The 19710-nt window shown below is 40.8% G+C and overlaps 1 protein-coding gene across 1 annotated transcript; it reads left to right on the top strand.

Annotated features, from left to right (window-relative positions):
• The first annotated feature begins 17915 nt into the window (after positions 1-17915).
• Positions 17916-19615, top strand: LOC132793187 (uncharacterized). The gene is made up of 2 exons (XM_060802888.1): positions 17916-18366; positions 18422-19615. Exons 1-2 carry the CDS (start codon positions 18058-18060, stop codon positions 19541-19543), a joined length of 1431 nt encoding a protein of 476 aa, XP_060658871.1. The 5' UTR covers positions 17916-18057; the 3' UTR covers positions 19544-19615.
• The last annotated feature ends 95 nt before the right edge of the window (positions 19616-19710 follow it).

Here is a 19710-nt window from a genome sequence, read left to right as displayed (position 1 = left end):
TCGACTCGCTTCTTCTCTAAAAATACCCATAAATCAATTTTAGTTGATTCAAGTCGACTCCAGTTGAGAGCTCCAAGCTCAACGAGTGTCTCGCAGAAATTGAAAGCGACGAGCAAAGGAGATTATGGAGGGCATGGTTTTTGGTGGAGGCATGGCTTGGCATATCTTTACATAAATTTTATAGTCATCCTTGGCTTATTTGCTCACTGTGGGGCTTGCGATGGGTTGTGGTCTATGTTGAAGTCGTTGCTTGGTCAATAATTTCAATTGGAAGCGCGTCGCTCCGTCAGCTCACATTTCAGCACTTTGTGCATATTTCCCACGCTTAATTGCAATTTTAATTTAATGCCTTTTATTTTTGTTTTTCATGCATATTTTAAATGTGCAGTCCATTCGATTCTCCGGTTGCCTTTGGCTTGGCAATTCTCCGATTCTCTGGTTCTCTGGTTCTCCGGTTGTGGCTGTCGGAATCCCTTTCGTCATCCGTTGTCCGCAGTCCGCATTGGCGTCAGGCGCTGTCAAAAGATTTAACAGTTTAATGAGGTTTTACAGTATTCACATCTGCGGGTTTATACTCAAACTCGCACTCGCACTCGCACTCGCATTCGTATTCACACTGGCATTCGCATTCGTATTCATATGTCAGCGTGTGTATTTATTGTATTTATTTAACGCTGCGGTCAATGCAGCCGCTGGCTATGGATGCTTCTCATCCTCATCCTCATCCTCATCCGTTTCCTACGCCCGGCTGCCGCTTCAGTTTATCCTCGTCCACAAATGTCCCCGCTGTCGTCGTTGCTCGTCGTCGGCACGTCAATGCTGTTGGCCATTGTTGACAGAAGGATTTATGTTTCAACAGTGTCACACACACACACACACATGTGGAGGGACAAACATACAAATAACTGTAGCAAACTTTTGCCCATTAACATATTGATTTTTATGGCCAACAAATTTACGAGCTTTGCTTTGCGTAGGCATTCCTCTTGTTGTTATTCTTGTTGTTGTTGTTGTGGCTTTAGTTTTTTGCTGTGTGTTTTTGGTGGAATTTGGTGCCTTTGTAGCATGTAGAAAAGGTTTCAAAAGTAACGCCATTAATTTGAGCCAAGCGCCATGTAAATTATTTACTCACATTGCCATTGGACTGGCATGCTATTTATTTCAAAAGGAAGTTCGCTTTCAGCAGCGGGCAAATTATCTTGAGAAATATCATATTCCAAGATCGATAAATCAAGGAAAGATTTGATAGGATAAAGTATTTATACAATATATATGTGCATATGTTAATAGGGCATCTCAATTACGATTGCTGATACAATTTCAAATGAAAACCGCAGTTCACTTAGCTATATTGAATTATGAGCTGTAATGCACACCAATGCACACACATAAACACAACACACACACACACACGCACTAGTACTTTCACCTACAAATAGTTTGATAACAGCTTAGGAAGAGAGCGGGAACAACAACACTTGAGGTAAACAGTGGGCTCTGCTCGAGGTAAACATTGATATTTTGATTTGAAATCGATTTTTGATGTGAAATTGAAACCCATAGTTCAGACCACGAGGCGTATGCGTAATTGCCGAACCTACTTACGCAACACAACATCCATATGGTATATCATACATACTCGTATGTAAGAACGATTCGAGTCAAGCACCGAAACCATGTGGACTTAGGGTTCTTCAGTTCCATCAGTTTCAGTATTCAGTAATTAAAAGCTAAAATGCATGAAAGTGAATACTTTTTGCTTTGAAGTACGAATCGTTAAGGACATAAGCGAATGCCTACTTTCTATGTGTGTGTGGGTTGAAGCCAAAAGCTGAAACTATTACAAGTGCTCTACGTTTTCTGTGTGTGTGTGTGTGTGTGTGTGGCAACCGCAGAATGAAATTCGTTTTTGGTTAGATGCTCAACAAATATTTGCTCACAATTATTTGCGCTAAACGTTTTATGCTCAGGGCCAAAGTCAGTCAAAGTGGCTGGGGCTAAGGATGGCGGACAGTCGTGATGGAGCCAACGGGATATGGGGAACCAGGGGAGAGGAGGGGAGAGAGAACGCTTTATTTGGTCCTTAAATAAATTATGTGGCATGCCTTGAGTTTTGCCATCGCTTTTGTGATGATAAACACGTTCAAACCATAGCGAACCGCATAAACCTTTACAATTACTTATAAATTTCAGGCATTTATAACATGCTTAATGAATTTCAACTGGCGCAGCAGCTTCATGCTCAGCTTCTGGTCCTTAACCGACTGGTTGCTTGGCCTGCCTGCCTGGCTGCCTGACTGCCTCACTGCCTTGGCTGCCTCCAGTTTCTTGCTGCTTGGCAATGTTTTCGTTGAATTATGATGCTTTTAAAATGTAATTTATTTTTTTTTTAAATAAACACTCTGCGCAACTGCTTGGCTCGACTTGGCTTGGCTCTGCTCTGGTTTTACTCTGCTTGCGCCTTTTCGCAAAATTTTGCCTGCTTATTGCGCCACGCAACAGCAATCTGTAATGAATTTAATTTTATTTTATTATTTCAGTCAAAATTGTGTTCTCGGCTGTGGCGTCTTCTCTTCTCTTGCTGCCTTTTATGAAAGTTATGTTGCTGATCTTTAATTTCGTTCGCATTTTCGTTTTTCTCTCTTTTATTATCCCTTTATCATTGGCATCATCACAATTTCCACATTTAAATTTATGTGATTTTAAGTGGTTAAAACGATGGCAATAAGAATTCGAAAGCATTGTCTTTCAGATTTATTCAATTAAAATTGTTTGCGAATTATGAAATTGGTTTCTTCTGTGTATCAATTTCATGATTGATATCGACAACGAATACGAAGAAAAAGGTCAAAGTAAAGTATGTGTTTGAAATCAAAATTGCACAGTCTTGTTTATTGATATGTTCATTATGGGCATTTGGCATATAGAATATTTCCAAGCAATTTTTTTTTGTGAATGTCTGCACTGAAATTGCATATTGCCAAACCAACTTTGTGCAATCAAATTGCGCAACAACGCCAAGCAACATGCTCGATGTTCGAACTCATATTTTCAGCAACATTCCCAGCTTCTGCCGGCATTCTTCGCATTTCGCCCTTCTGCTGCACTTCAAAATTCAAGTTGTGCATATTTATCAAAACATTTTCGATAGGAAATGGAAAAAATTGCACGTGCATGGGAAAGGCAAACACGGCGAAATTGCGAGCAATGCACATATGCCAAGCTAGTGGAATGAGAAGAAGTCGAAGTAGTAAATGGTAAGTGGCAAGTGGCAAGGAGCAACTGCTGGCAAACGCACTCTCCAGTTCGCAGCTGACGTCGATAAGCAGAGGAAAGAAGGCACTTTTTATGTATGAAGCATTCCGGGACATCAGAAAATATGGCACGCGGAAAACATCGGCAGCAAAAGCAACAACAACAGCAACAGCAGTAGCAAACATTATTTATTGTGTGTATATTGAAAATTGATGTATCCCTATGTATGTATCAGCTGTGCGCAAGTCTGGCTTTGATTGATGCAACCAATAAGCAACGTGGCGTATGCGTAATATAGCTACAGACACAAACAGAATGATTGCTCAGGCAAACAACATTAATTGCAACTATTAAGCTAATCGCTTTTGCTGCTTTTGTTGCGCTTTGGCAATTATCCGTTGCGAATGTCTGCCGTAAAAGCAATTGGGGCAAAACTCACCGACAAGCTCGGTAGATAAGAAAGCAAAGCACAGGCATTGAGACGGTAGAGAAGCGGGTGAAAAGGGGTTGAAAGAATAATTTTACACCTGTCAGCAAATAAAATGTTGATAGACAAATACAAAAATCCGTTTAAGTAGCAAAATTATTGTTGAAAGAACGAAATCGACAAAAAAGCTCAAGCGAAATAAATGAAACGAAGGCGCACAAGAAAATGACCAAAAGAAGCGTTGGCCTTGCTTAAAGACAAAAAGGACAGCTTATTGTTCTGTTGTTGTGCTCACCTTTTTGGCATTTGCCTTTTTTCATTTCTTTTTTTTTCTCCTGCTAAATAAACATTTATAAAAAGAAAAACACTGCAAAAGTTTTTTTTCCTGCTGATGTTGCTCTTAGTCCTTTTGATTCTGTCCCCCCTTTGCACTCACCTCCATCCTTTCGTTCGGTATTTCGCGATGGCACAAAATTTCATTTTGAGTTTCTAGCGAACAATTCGCAGACTTTAGCTGTGACGCGTGCCAAAAGTTTCATTTTGATGCTTCTAAAAAAGGCACTGTGAAATTGGCAAAAGCTTCGCATATCCTACAAGTGTGTGTTGTTACAATTAAGTAAACATTTATTATTGTTAAATGCTTGTCGTATCTATAAAACTTAATTTTCTAATAATATTATATTATAAATAATTGTTTAAATATTTTATATAATGCAATAATTTAATTATTTGTGATATCTATATACAATAATAAATAAATTGAATTGTATAATATATTCATTGCTGCAATTTTTTTAATTTATACAAATAAGAATTGTCTTACATATAATACAATTTAAATTATTATAATTCAAATTATTTAAAATTTATCATTATTTGGAATATAAATAAATGGAATATAATAAACTAAAGCATATTATAAATACATTCATTCCTCATTCATCACTTTATTATCAAATGCGTAGCAGTGATTGAAGAACTGTATTTAAAATTCGAATTATTCAAATGAAAAGTTTACTTATCTCGTTGACTATATATTTTATATGAAAATTGTTTGCTGTGGCTGAAGCAAGACAAGCGCGTGGGTCGAGTTGCTTTTGATGTGCGTGCTGCCATTAGCCCGAAGCCAAACATCTTGGGCGAGATCTGTGCCACACAGCGATAGATAGCAGCAAAAGCCAAGCTGCATAGTATATAGCAGTAGCTATAGCTTTAGATGTAGCTATGGCATACGCATAGAGCCATAAACATGGACACACGACTTCTGGTCATACATTTGAGCTGAGTAATGGGCACCATTGTTTGTTTTAAGCGATGGCGATGGCGATGCCGAGGCGATGGCGATGGCGATGCCTTGGCTCTGATAATGGCATATGAATGCAGGCTACTTGGATATGCAAACGAGGCGTGTGGCAGAGTGGCAGAGTGGGCGTGGGCGTGTGAGCCAGAACCAGAACCAGAGCGAAAGCCAGACGTGACGTGACGTCTGTCGCGCCTTTAACATGTGCTGCACTCCCTGGGCCACGCCCACTAAATGTTGTGCACGCTGCACTTTGTGTTTTTGCAAGGCGCTCAAAGACAGTATATAACATACAACTACCATGAGTCGCTGTCGCTGTTGCTGTTGCTGTTGTTGTTTACGTTAGCTGATAAGCGACAAGCGATGTCAGACATCAGCTCGACGGGGTATCAATGCTAGCTGACTGACTACAAGCATTTGAGTGGGAGTATGCCAATGTGAGTGTGTGAGTGTGAGTGTCAGTTTGAATGGGTGAGTGTGCGGCGGGGGGTGCGACGCGTCGTGAATGTGAGTGTGACTTGTGTCTGTGTACTTTGCCAAGTTGATGTCTAATTTAACGCTATCGCTAAAGTTGCCAGCGTGCGCTTTGTCCTCACTCTCTCTCTCTCTCTCTCTCTCCCTCTCTATATGTGTGTTTTTGTTGTCAATGTGTCAGACAAGGCCGAAATCGAAACTTGTAAAGCGACGCTGAAAAACACATGTTACTCGCAATCAATGGCATTCTCTTATCGCTTGTTGTTGCAGTAGTTAATACACATGTAGCTGGTTGGCGCTCAATTGCGGCGTAGTTGCTGCCAACATCGGAAAACCCCTTTAGTGTCTATGGAGGAAGTAAAGCTTTAAGCGTTGCTAGAAAGTAATATATTATGCTTCACTGAAGTGCAATTTAACAGACAGAGTAAAACAACTAGAGCACATATTGCTATTAGACATATTTTCAATGTAAATATTCTATTAACACTTACACTAAATTGTTAAATTTTCTATCAATAACCAACCAAAATCATTATCATAAAACACATGACAGAATACCTTTATTACTACTTTTCTTACAATATCTTGACGTCAAAGTATTTTTAATAATAATAACCTATCTATACTTAACCAACATTGCTAATATCTCAATCTAGTTAGCTTTAGCCTTCGATGCTACATAAGTTGTATTCTAATCAGGCTTTCCCTGGAATGATCTAATGAATGTAATATCCAACATAAGACAACTACAAAACCTACTGCAATTCCTCAAAAAAGAGATCATGTAGAATAAATCATTTAAATTTCTATGTCAGTTTTGTGCGTGTAACAATTCTTTAGCAACAAGTCAATTTATAATATTCAAGCAGGCGATACAAATAGACTGTAAACCAAATGCTTTTCTATCCTTTTGCCTTTTGCAAATTGCTAGCACCCACACACTGACAGGGACACAGACAGACAAGCAAGGACAGCACTCTCAGGCTGGGCAACATTTGTCATCAGCTCAATAATTGTCAACGGCAACAGTGCGTATGTGTGTTCTAGTATGTATTAGTGAGAATGTGTGAGCTAGCTACATGATGTTCTGCAAAGTGCTGGGAAATGTTTTTACATTTATAAGAAAACAAACTCAATTTAATTTGTTGAAAAGTTCACAGCCAAAAGAAGAGAGAATCAAAGTGAGAGAGCAACAGAGAGGTAGACGAAATAGAAAGAGGTGGAGAAAACCTGCAGCCATTTTAACTATATAAATAGGCTTAACACTGTTTGGTTGCTAATCTGCTTGAGGAACAGGTTTAAGTCCAGGCAAAAAGGCCAAACTGACCCTTTTGGGATTTGCTCACTGCTGCTTTTTGTTTTGCATTTGCTTTTCCATCTGACCCTTTTCGGGAGGAATGACGACGACGACGACGATGGAGACTACACGGTTACACACAGTTGAGCTACACTTGACTGCGCCTGTGGAAATCTGCATATTTCAGTGCTAATCCTACTTTGGAATTTATAAAATAAATTATTTACTCGACATGGCTGCCAGGCGGTTGGGCGGGGCGGTTTTCTGTGATGGCTGGGATGTTGAATGAAACAATGAAACACGGCAAAAGAAAAATGAATCTGAACTTCAAGAGATGAAAAATTGAAAAGTCCTCTTCCAAACAAATGGATACGACACTTGGCCAATTGGAGGCCCACGACAACACAAAAAATAGTTGGCATTATCTATTGTTTCCAACAACTCGCAGTCAACGACGTAGTCTGGATGTGTTCAGTGCTTTAAGGTGGTCCTGGTGTCACATGTGTGTGCTGACGTGGCGCAAAATGAATTGCACTTGAATGTGGCAGGCAGAACAGTTGGCAGGATGGTTGGATGGTTGGATGGCAGCGAAGCCCCTGCGAATTGCCACTGCAAAGTGCATCGTTAGCCAAAATTTACGTGGCACCCTAACACACGGCTGCCAAAAACAAGCTGAGAGCTCACACAGGTACACAGTGAACTGACCCAGCCTCCCTTCCTTCCCTTTCCCTTTCCCTTTCCCTACAGATATTTACAATTTATGCTGGTGAATTATGAATGGCGTCTTAACCGACATACACACACACAAACATACCAATTCACAATCCGGAGCTGAGCTCAAGTTTGCCGCTCTTTTGTGGAAATTTATTTCAAAGCCAGCTGCACAAAATGTTCTCGTTTGTGCTTTTATTATAAATTCATATGCGTCGCCGATTAATTTCAGTTACTTTCGCATTTTTTTGTTCGTCTCCCAAATGTTTCTGCATACTCATATTCAGTGGGTGCTCTTCAGATATTGCCCCATTACTTATGCTCTTTTTAATTTGCTACGTTCAATGCACGTGCCACAAGCCAAGAGGGTTACAATAAGAACAATGCGGTGTCTGCCATTTGTGACCATAACCCTTAAGTGTCCCAAGCAGAGACTCAGACTCGATGGCTCTCAAGAAAGATGTGGTGATGGTTAGCTATTTATTTGTTATGACAATTGTTATCTCAGTTCTCATAAGGGAATTGTCTGCAGTGAAAGTGAAAACATTATTTGTAAAATAATGTGAAGGAAAGTGGTTCAATTAGGAACAGAAATGCTTTATTAAATTAAGTCCAATATTTTATTAAGCATTTAGGTAATTTTAGTTGTGCGCTGACTCTCTTAAGTATTTAAACTTTTACTATTATTAATGAATATATTGCTGTCACTCTAATCTAAGGTATTTAACAGGTTCAAAACAATCCCGTATCGTAATGAGTTACGTCTAATGACTGTGTTTTAGATTCATTAAGCCCTCCGGTTCTCGGGGACCTTGGTCCCAAATTTGCCCAACAGGGAAACTGATGTAATAATCCAGCAAACGTAAGATTCCCATTAGGATAAGAGATGCAGATAGCTCCAATTTGGATTACATTCTATTTTGGCAACATTGTAAATCATTACTCCCCACTTTCCACAATTCCCCAGAGCATTCACTTTTGAGCCACTTTTCTTTCCTCGTATTTTTGTATTTTGCCTTGTATTTTTGTTTTCATTTTAACAATCAAATAAAAATCCAATGTAATCCTTTGGCAGCCAAGCGCAAAAGGGCGCCCAAATTGGCAGCTCCGAAGGCAGACCCATCGAATGTTTTCCATCTCAGTCGAGACTTTTCCTTCATTCTCTTCACTCCAATTTGCCATTCACAGTCGAATTCGAAATCGCAATCGAAGTCACATTTCCATTTTTCGTTTCTGTGTGTGTCTCGGAACGAAAGACAATTGATTTCTATTTTGGCAGACGTGTTTTAATATTGTCTCTTTACTACTTCTTAAATGGAATTGCTCGTACTTATTATTAAGTAAATATTTCCGCGCACTTTGCATACACATTCATATACATATGCAATAATTTGTTTTGGGCCTTCTATGCATTATCGTATTGTGTTTCGTTTACAGCTCAGCAGCACATAAACACGCAACTGGGAAAACTCGACCCTGTGCGTGTATGAGTGTATGTGTGTTGTGTTGTGTGCCTTAATCTTCGTACTCTTCAAATATAAAGTAATAAAAAAGCACAAAGGATAATGCGTTTTTAATGGCAACGAGTTTGGCTTTTGTGCTCGCTACCGTGCCGCCTTTTTGGCTTTTTTTTTCTTTTTTTTTTTGGCATACAACTTTTTTTATTATTTTATTTGGCTGCATTTTTTTGTTGTTCATATTTTCTTATTCTTTTCCGTTGGCTCGTTTATTAGTCTTGAGCGCCGAAAACAGATAAAAAGTGTTTAAAAAATAATATTTATTTTTGGAATGCATAAAAAACCCTCTCGATGCGAAAGTTTATGAGCGAAACAGCGTGCCAAGTGTGTGAAAAAGAAAAAATTTAATTAATTTCCCGCCACTCGGGATGATGTGGTGCGATGTTGTGGAGTGGGTGCAAATTTAAAAAGCATGAAAACAAATTATGTAGGTGAAACTGCAGGCAGGAGGATGGCATCAGAATGAATATCCTTGTTGCGCCTTGTTCGCGAACAGACATGCCTCATGCAGCATGCCTCATCATTCCCCATCCACGCCCACACGTGTTGATTAAGCGCATTCACTTCACTTTATTAACGGCTCAACTCTGCTGCTTTCTTCTGCCAGCCTGTAAAAGTTTGAGCAGAGCCTGCCAGGATTCACTAGTGATTTTGCCGACTCGCTGAAAGAAGAGGCTCAGTCACTGCTCCTGGCACCCATCTGGCCAACTAGACCCCGATTCTGTCTCCCTCAACCCCATCCTCGACACAACTCTTTTAATTTTGTGTAATTATTCAAATTTCAGCTGAAAACTTGCCGTTGCCGTTGCCGTTGCTGATGTTGATGTTGATGTTGCTTTAGCCGCGAGCTCGCGTGCTTCATTATCAGGCATAGGAACTTCTATGCACACACACTTCAACCACATGTATACACACACGCATACACACAGACAACAGAGGGATTCACACAGATAAACACGGAGAGAAATAATTAAGCTGATATGTATTGAAAGTGTTCTATAGTGCTACACTATTGAACTCAAATCTCTTTACAGAAGTAAAATATATTTTTTTTTAATTTTTATAAATACCTATTTCATTCTATATTTGAGTTACTTATTTGTTTTTCGATTTAAGTGTTTAATTTGTAAGCTGAAAAACAATTTTTATAGTTACTTTTACACCCTTAAGTTTAGTTAGTCATATGTATGTGTTTCTCTCAGTGCACGCGTATGCAGAATGTGAGTGCCATGAGTGCGTTGGCATCGTGGCATCATGGCACGTGACTACTCATAAGCCATTAGCCGGCCGTGCACACAAAAACCTGAGTTGGCCAACTCGCTTGCGTCTCGCTTCTCCCGCCTCGTCTACCAGCATCATCCAGCTTAGCTCAGCTCTCATTCCGGCTGTGGTCGCTCTTGCGATTCCAGCAGTGACCAGTCCAGTTTGGATTGTCACTGGTAATTGTTGACTAATTGAAGCAAGCACTGGGTAACGGAGGCAACTGGACAACTTGGCAGCCGGACAACTCGAGCCGCGTCCAATTGTCCCAGGGCCTGTCCCTGTTCCTGTCCCTGTCCAAGTCGCAGTCAATTCGTGTCAAGTCCTGTCGTGTCCAGTGATTTAGAGCGCAGCTTAGCAGTTCGGACATGTGTCCTGTCTGTGGCAGCTAATGAGCTGCAAATCGTGCCACCTTGCGTACGTGCTGAAGTCCTTTGATACAGGACCATGGCGACACGAAAGGACATCAGATAGCAGCAGAGACGAGATCAACTCAACTCAACTCAACTAACTTTTCTTCATTTAAGTGCTGCTTTAAAATGAAGAATAATTGCTGCAAAATGTTTGCCATCAATTTTGAAGCTAACGAATGAATTAATTAATGAATTATTCACATATTTATTAATTCATAAATCGAAATATTGCCCATTTAATTTTGCAATTATGTTGAAACAAACTGGAGCAAAAACTTTGAAATCCAAATTGATTATTTATGCATAAGCTCATTATACACACACCATTCTCGGTCCCCAAAATAGTTGCTCTAACTCGAAATGACATTTTTATTGTTCAATCTACAAACAGCGCACAAAAAGGCAATCAACTTAAATCATTTTCTAAATTTAATTGTGCCAATGGCAATTTGGCCTGTTTGTTGTTTTTTGTTGTTGTTGCTCGTTCAAAACACACACACACATACACACTCAGTAGCGCAAATGAAACTGTCAAACAAAACGGAAAGCGTTGACTGCTTTTTGTTTTGGGCTTTCACTCTTGCTTTCACTTTTGATTCTGATGTTGAGCAACGATTCGGTTTGCTGCTCGTTTTGTTTCGCTCCAGTCCGGTTCGGTTCCGTTCAGTTCGGTCAGCAAATTGTTATGCAAATCAGCGCATTGAAAGAAAATCAATTAACTAAAGTAAACAGCAACCGCAGCAACAATGAGATCAGAAAACCAAAGCAGGAGTGAGTCCAACCTCCACCCTCCATTTGCAGTTGGAGAGACGTGTAAGGCTGTCAAATGACATTGTGGGCTTTAAATTAATTAAAACTCATTTACCACGATCTTTAGGGTGAAGTGAATTTTCGACGGCGTGGCATGAGTTTTGGCCTCTGCATTTAGTTTTGGTTACGGTCTGCCATTCACTGCAAGCCCCGGTCAACAATTAGAGTGAGCCGGTAAACGTCAAGCATTAGGACAGGGCAACCGCCCAAAATTGACCCAAAATCCACACACAAATACATTCTAGAATGTGACAGGAATCCGGTTGCGGGCAGGAGGAGAGCCAGGAAAGAAGAGAGCCATTGGCATGTGTGCGGTCTGTGTATGTGTGTGTATAGCATGACTGTCATTTGCTTTATGTACGCCAAAATATTCATGATTGTAGTTAACAAGGACAATTATGATTGATTTATGTGTGGAGGGTTATGCGCGTGCCACAGTTCTGGCCATTAGTTGAAGGCTGAGTTTTGGCAACTAAGTTGAACTTTATGGCAGGTAGCTTAAGCTTAAAGTTCTCCTCTATACGCATACGCACAGCACAGTAAGCCATTTTGAGACAATGCGACCATAAAAATTATGACTTTTACTAGGCCTCACGACGCTGCATAAAACTTTGAGTGCCTCGTTAAATTGCGCAACCCGAAAACCGAAAAAGCCACATGATAGTCTCAACTAGGCTTCACACACTGAGCGGGCGAATTAACGTTGCAAGTTTGTAAGTGGCAAGAGTTTTGTTGGTTACGCGTGTGTATGTGTGTGTGTGTGCGAGTATTAGTGTGTTATAACATAAACATAACATTTAATTAGATTGCTCATACGCAGCGTAAGACGCGTTGAAAATCAAATGGCAGCCGACAAAAACTCATTTACATTTTGTAGCATTCGCTACTAATGCTCAAATGTTGGGCAGGTGTTTTAGCATGGTGTTAACTTATAAGCCTTTATTGTCTTAACTTTGTTATTGCTTATGTAAATGAGAACTTGAGTTCAGCAAGAGTTTCGCTTGTAAGCTCTGTCTGTCGAAAAACAAATTACTCACATCGCGAAGCTGGGGGCCCAAAAACAGCATAAATTAATCTAGAATTCCATGCGAGAAGTATGCAATATGAATTAGTAGCTGTTGCTACGATTCCTCTGGGGTCAGAGTGCAACAATCCATGTAAACAGCCTATAATCGCTTGCTACTTTCGGTATTCATGCTTCTAATCCCAAAGGTCGTTGACCTCCTCGCACACACACATTCACACACACAGCCACACACGTGCCCAATGAGCTGCTTAATTTGTGTATAAATGGCGATTATTTCTTTCATTTCCGTTACCTTTGCGCTGTTCACTTTTTGGCAACCGCTGTGTGCACATTTTAATACGATTGCTTTCAATTATTTGCAAATCGGTTTGGTCTATCCTCTGCGCTCTGTCCTGCTGTGTCTGCTCTCTGTGGGTCGCCCAAGTCGCTCGTTATGCATAATTTAATTAGAAAACAACAAGAACAACAACAACAGAGAGCAGAGGGATTATTAAAATGTTTGGGGCTGCAACACATAAGCAGCACAACAACAGTTGTTGGCACTCACATAATGCATTTTTAATTGCTTGTTGAACGCAAACGCACTGCGCTGCAAAGACTGAAATCGAATAAACAAATGTGAATCGTAAAACTAATAGCCGTGACATTTATCGATGCCATCTATACCCGTAGTATGGCAGTAGTCGATGCCATTGGCCTTTGAGGCGCACAACAACAACCCTTTGGGGCAACTGTGGCGGATTTGGTGCCATGTCGTTTGCCGCAATCGATGTCGTTTATCTTCTGATTTGTTGCCAAACGAAGCAAAACAAATCACTTGCTCCAGCAAACTTACAACTACCACGTTACGTCGTAGCTCCAGCAAAAGGAGCTGCACTTCCAGACGACGCTTTCTGCTCTCTCTCTGTTCTCTCTGTTGCTGCTGCTGGCGTGACGAGATTTTCAGTGGCACTGCAAATGAATTGTTGCCATTTTTCAGGCATCTTTGACTGAGGGGTTGAACGCACTTGCGATCCACATAGCACAGGGCAATAAAGACAACAAAAAATGGCAGCGACAGCAAGGACAAAAGGCAAAGGAATTTGATGCCGCCTTGTGTTAACAATAAAAGCACGCCTCAGCCGAATCCCCAAAAAGGAAAAAGAACAGCCCGAAAAAGGTACAAATGTCGCTGAAATTTATTAGCACGCATTAACCAACACACACGCATCTGAACTCGCTTTAGCTGGAGCTGCGTGTGTGTGCAAGGATATGTGCACACATACTCCAACGTACCGCATATCCTTATGTGCGTAGATGGCTTTCACAATTGTTTCGTCTTCCTGGCGGGCAAATGGCAAATTTCTTGCCTTTTTTTTGCTGCTGCTGCTGCTTTTATTATGTTCTTATATATGCTGTCGCATATTCCATGCCTGGAAGTTAATCAGGATTTGTGTTGACTTTCACAGATAAATTAATTTGTGATCTGCCCGACGGGCAACTCCATTGAAATTTGCATAAATATCATTTGCCATAGGTTGGCATGTAAATCTCGGCAGGAAACATAAAAATTCTATAGCCTGGGGCAAATTAAGCAGCATTCGGGGCACATACAATACATATAACCTTAAACTCTGCACTCGATAAGCGGGACACAACACAGTAAGCACAGAAAAGCAAACTACCAAACTCTATTATTTCAGTACATTAACTTTGGATTTATTGTTTATGGCGAAGCAGCAGAATCTTGTGTATTCGTTTGTGTGTGTGTGTGTGACACAATTTGTCACTCAGTCAATGGTCACAAACAAATAAACTTGCCATAAAAAGCCAGAAAGTTTGTCTCTTTAGTTTAAGATCGAGCGTATAGGGTTGCAAGTTAAACAATCAGAGAAAACCAATGACTCAGATAGTATGTCACTATCCGACTACCTATGTGCAGTAGAAGAACAAATTCTTGCCAAACTGTTGACAGAGAAGCTGTGTTTGTGTGTGTTTACTTAATCGAGAGTAACTATTAGAGCGGAAAAATTGTCAAGCTAAAGTTTCGAATTCGGCAACTCGACAGCAAAAGTTGAAGCATTACTTTGGGGTGCAAAACTAATTGAAAGCGCCTGTTGTGCATGTAAGTGATGGTAATGTCGTGTATTTTGAGGGTGTCGAACTAACCTCCTACTTACAGAGGCTGCAGGCATTGTGCCCATAATGTGCATTGTAAGTTATGCACACGCGGCGTATGCGCAATGTAAACCAACAGCATAATGAGACAAGCGCCAGTTGCCGCAGCCATGAGTGTGAGTTTCCTGGCGGCCATTTACACATACATACACACACACATACTCACGTATTTATTTTTTATTGACTTGTTGGTATTAGAAAGCAATTTTATTTGCAAGGCAAAGAAATGGTTTGTCTGCTTCGGCTTGCTGCAATGTTTATGATAGACATTTTGGGCAAAAGCTCGTAAATCTTTAAAAAAAAAATGGAAAATTGCCCATCAAAATTTCCCGAGGCCAGCCAGACACAAACAAGCCACACACTCACACACACACATTAAACAGTGCTGGAAAGGCAGATCAATAAAACATTTATTTATACATATATTTTGTTTGCGTGAGGGGCCATAAAAATGTTGCGCATTCACATATGACGAGTCCGCATCGACGTGGCTAATTAATAACCATGTACCCATCTACAAATCTTCAATCAGACAAAGACAAGAGGAGACATGAAAAGACAAAACACACGCAACTTTAGCTCCAGAGGTTGCGATTCAAGGATTTATGGGCTGCAAATCGCAGTGTCTGTAAATAAATGTTAAAATGTGGCATGCCACAAGCAGAAAGCAAAAACAAGGTGAAACAAACCTGACGAAGTATGAACTTGAAAGAGATACCCTGGATGCTTACCTTAAGGGCAATACAATACTTTCTGTCATTCTACTATCTATCTGTAATGTTATATTTATTTTCTTAATAGACATTTATTGAAATAACTGCTGTTTAGCTAGTACAAAGACTAAGAATATTCAAAATATGAATTAAATTCAACTAAGTTTCTTTTGAACTAAGCCTATCACATCCTTTCTCGCATTATCAATGCCCAAAGGGTATGAAACGAAAGTTCCATAGAAGTGTCACTTGGCAAGTCTATTGGTGGCAAGCTCTCCCCGCTGAGCCTCTATTTATGTAGCGATAAAATTAAATTTATTTTAACGCCAGCCAAATGTGAGGCACACAGACAGGCTAACACCCACACAAATACACTTGAATGGGACTGCTTGTGGGCGTGTCATGTGCGCACATAGTCAAACATTATCGCGAACTTAGTTTGCTAGTTGAAAACTTGAATGCCAATGCCCGGCAAAAGGCAAAACGGCAGCGGCAACGTTTGTCTATCCTTCCTCTGCAGCAGCTGTGGGCGGAAATCGCTTAAATTTGCCGTAAAAGATGGGAGAGATTTCACAGGAAAGGCGTCTCGTACCTGCGATAAAAGTTTCTGCGCCATTTCTGTATTTCTCTCTGCATGTGTGTGTGTGCGAGTGTTTGTCTGTGTGTGAATTCAACTACCGCTGTCGCTGGCAGTTTTTGGCAATGGCAAACGCATGATTCCGACACCTCTGTCCATTTGGCCAACCCACTGGCCAACAGTCGACTAGAGTTGCTGCTGTTCCGGCTAATGCAAGGCATAAACAAGCTGACAAATGCAACGCAATGGCAAATGTAATGCAAGGCGGCTGTGACATCAAGTGGGCGTGGCCACTTTAATCAACACTCGCGTTGCAGCGGAAATAGCACAACAGATAAACAAACGGAATACAAGCGAATACAAAAATACCATAGCAATGCGAATTTTCCTAGAATTTCGCTGTTGGCCATAAACCGAAATCAATGTTGGCAAAGCAAGGTTGGTTTAATAAGACTGAATTCAGGTTAGTGATGAAACAAGACCATGATATCGCGTAACTCAATTGTATAAATTTAACGTGAAAAACAGAATTTGTAGATTGAAAATTAAAATTCAGGTTAGTTTGAATTATCCGTAAAAAAAGATTTTATATGAAATTTGTATACTTATATTACCCGCTACTTATAGCGTAGAAGGGTATTATAACTTTGTGTCTACAGGAAATGACAGAAGGTGACAACCCCATAAAGTATGTGTATTCATAATCAGCGTCAAGATGAATACATAGATGAATTCTGTCCGTGCGTCCGAATGAACACCTAGACTATAATAGATAGACAGTCGAGTGTTAGTTGCGTTGATTTAATATCTGGTATATTATGATTAAAGTCATATATCGGTATACTAAATATAATCTTTCACATATTTTAGTATTTATTTTTTATATTTTTATTTTGGATTATTTTTAAAAATTGGTTTTATTGAAAATGGGTAACGTGTATCTCGCAGTCGAGCCTATTCGTCTGTAGCTTTCTTATTTGCATTTTTTTACCTCAGTGGCTATCATCGTTAGTTTGCAATATGTACTATCTACATTAATGTACTTAAGTTTCTGAAATTAAAATTATCAAAAATATAAATATAAATCAGAAGAGGTTTCTGTTCATGAAGTGGCGATCGCCGAGATTAAAATCTAAGATGTAGATTGACTACAGGGAGGGCAAAAATTAATACTAAAGTAAAGTGATCGTTAAAAATAAAGTATGACTAAAGCATAAATAATGCATATTATTAGTAGGTACCTCCCAGCTAAGTTTCGTGTAAAGCTGTTGTAAAATTCTGATTACTTCATTTGGGCCACTTAATATATAATACATACTTATATAAATTGGTTTCACTCCGGCTATTTGTGGGACTTAGTAATCGAAACGAATTATTCGCCAAACTTCCAAAGCTTAATTTTAAAATCTGTATTTTAAAATAAAAATGTCGATTAGTTTGTGCTAATTATAAAATACACACAAATACCAATTTTCAATCACACTCGGCTAATAAAAAAAGTTTGCAGACTAAATAGAAATGGGTTTATCAAAGACTATAATTAAGACATTAGCAACATTCTTTTAGTTCAAAATGAATTCCGACTATTTTTAAACAACTTAAAACGAATATCAATTAACTCTGTGATTTGAAGACTGTGAATTTGAACGCTTAATTAACAAAGGCATGCAAACAAAGTTGCCACATGTTGCCGCGATTTGTGAATCACGCAAACAATTGGAACCGTTGCCGATCATCCAAGCCAGAGCACAGAGGGAACGGGGCGTAGCTGGTAATTCGGGTAGCTTATCGCATTAGCTATTTGAATTAATGCCCGTTTATAGCATCAGAAATAGTAGCTGGTTATTAAAAGTCTTAATATGGCACTCGTCGTAGTATATTGATTTTCTGTGTTTATAGATTGATGGGTTTAACGCCTGGTGGCTGATGCCTGCTGAATGCTACCTATTACCTGCTACCTGCTGCCTGCTGCCTGATGGTTATGGTGGGCAATGGGCTTTATAGTTTATGGTAATGAGAGGAGATAAGCTGATAATGCCGTGTGTGTGGCCCCATCAATCCATGCGTGACTTTATTAATAAATGCATGTGGTCGCTGGCTAGCTGCTTGTAGTGCGCCAATGACAGGCGATAAGACAGCAACGCCGAGGGTCTCCTTTCAGCAGGAGCAAAAGGATCTGGAGCAGGCCAATTGGCTGAGTCGTAGTCGCAAGAATCAACCGCAATGGAATGCTCTAGGCGCCAGTTCACTCATTTTTGTCTCGGGCGGCATGAGTCTGGTCTGGGGCACGGGATTCGCAGAACATTCGCTGCACGTAGAGCTGCTCAAGATGGATCTCCACATACAGATCTGTTGGTATGGCGCCGCCTTGCTGGGCGCCCTGGTCAGCGCCTTCCTCACGCATCGCACGCCACAGCGTCCAATATATGTGAGTCTGAAATGAATATCGATTATCCTATTATTTCTAGTGAATTCTGTTGCAGATCTTTAGCTCCTGCCTCGTGCTGATGTGTGGTGTGCTCTTTCTCACGCTGCCCGGGCGAGCGAATGCCATCATCGCAGCACGCTATCTGGATGGCTTCGCCAATGGCCTCGTCTTTGTGCCCACCATGAGCACTGTGGGCGAGTTGTCGGTGCGCGAGATGCGCGGCGTTTTGGCCGCCTCCGTGGAGCAGCTGAGCTGCAACTTTGGCATTTTCATACAGCTCTTCTACACCGCCATCTGGAACAGCGGATGGAATCTGACGATTGTGGCCGATCAGGTGCACGGCTTGCTAAGTATCTTCTTTGGCGTTGCAGCCTTGGCCTTGGCCCTGACTCTCTGTGTCGAGTCTCCCGTTTACTTGCTGCTGCGGCGCAGCGAACAGGCTGCTGTGGTAGCATTACGGCACTTGCAACGTCCGTCGATGGTCACGAGCGAGACCTTTCTGCTGCTGGACGAGCACAAGCGTTATGTGGCCTACAACCGAGATCTCTTGTGGTGCCAGAGCATTCAACGAGGTCTCGTGCCCCTGCTCAAGATCCTTGTCCATCGCTCGCTCTATGCGCTCAGCCTGACGCCGCTCATCTGGTTGGCCCTCTATCTGACAGCCGTGGAATTGACGCCCTACTTTCACACCTGGCCCTATGCTGTCTTTGGCATTCTGCGTTGGACTGGCAGCTGCTGTGTTGTCTTCCTCATGGACTCGGGTGGTCGCAAGAAGCCATCGCTATTTGGCAGCTTTGCCGGCGGTGTTTTTGCCATTGCCTTTGCTATGTTGTTCCAGCGCACACCTCACATGATTTCAGCCTTGGCGATGGTGTTCAGTTTTCAGTTCTTTGCCGGCGTGACACATGCTTCCTCAGCCGTCTACTTGACTGAGGCATTTCCGCTTCTGGTCAAACCCTATTTCGTGGCCTTCGTCTACATCTTCGAGTTGTCGATCAGGATTGCACTTTGCTGTTTTACACCTAGTTCATCGGATATAGTCGTCTATTTTTATGTGCTGGGTGGCACTTCCATTAGCTTCTTCTTGTTGGGCATCTTTTGTTTGCCAGAGACGAAGCTCACATCGCTGGCGAAAGCTCACCTCAAGATACGCAAATGGTTTAATGAGGATTTCTAGTCGATGAATCACATTTAATACCTTCAATAAAACTGAGAGAGTACATAAAAAATACTTATCGAATCAATATAAATATATTGCAGTGGAAACTCCCATCTCTAAACACGCAGTATTTCATATCGATGTGTATCGAAAGGAAGCATCGATATATTATTTATTGCTATAAA

This window comes from Drosophila nasuta, chromosome 3, assembly GCF_023558535.2.
Source record: "Drosophila nasuta strain 15112-1781.00 chromosome 3, ASM2355853v1, whole genome shotgun sequence".
NCBI lineage: Eukaryota > Metazoa > Arthropoda > Insecta > Diptera > Drosophilidae > Drosophila > Drosophila nasuta.
Note: the sequence above shows the minus strand (reverse complement) of the source record. Positions and strands in the feature narration are given on the sequence as shown.

Excerpts from the sequence above, each read along its gene's own strand:
- LOC132793187 (XM_060802888.1), top strand. The coding sequence starts at position 18,058 with ATGACAGGCGATAAGACAGCAACGCCGAGGGTCTCCTTTCAGCAGGAG. Across the intron at positions 18,367-18,421 it reads CGCCACAGCGTCCAATATAT|ATCTTTAGCTCCTGCCTCGT; the intron begins GTGAGTCTGAAA and ends ATTCTGTTGCAG.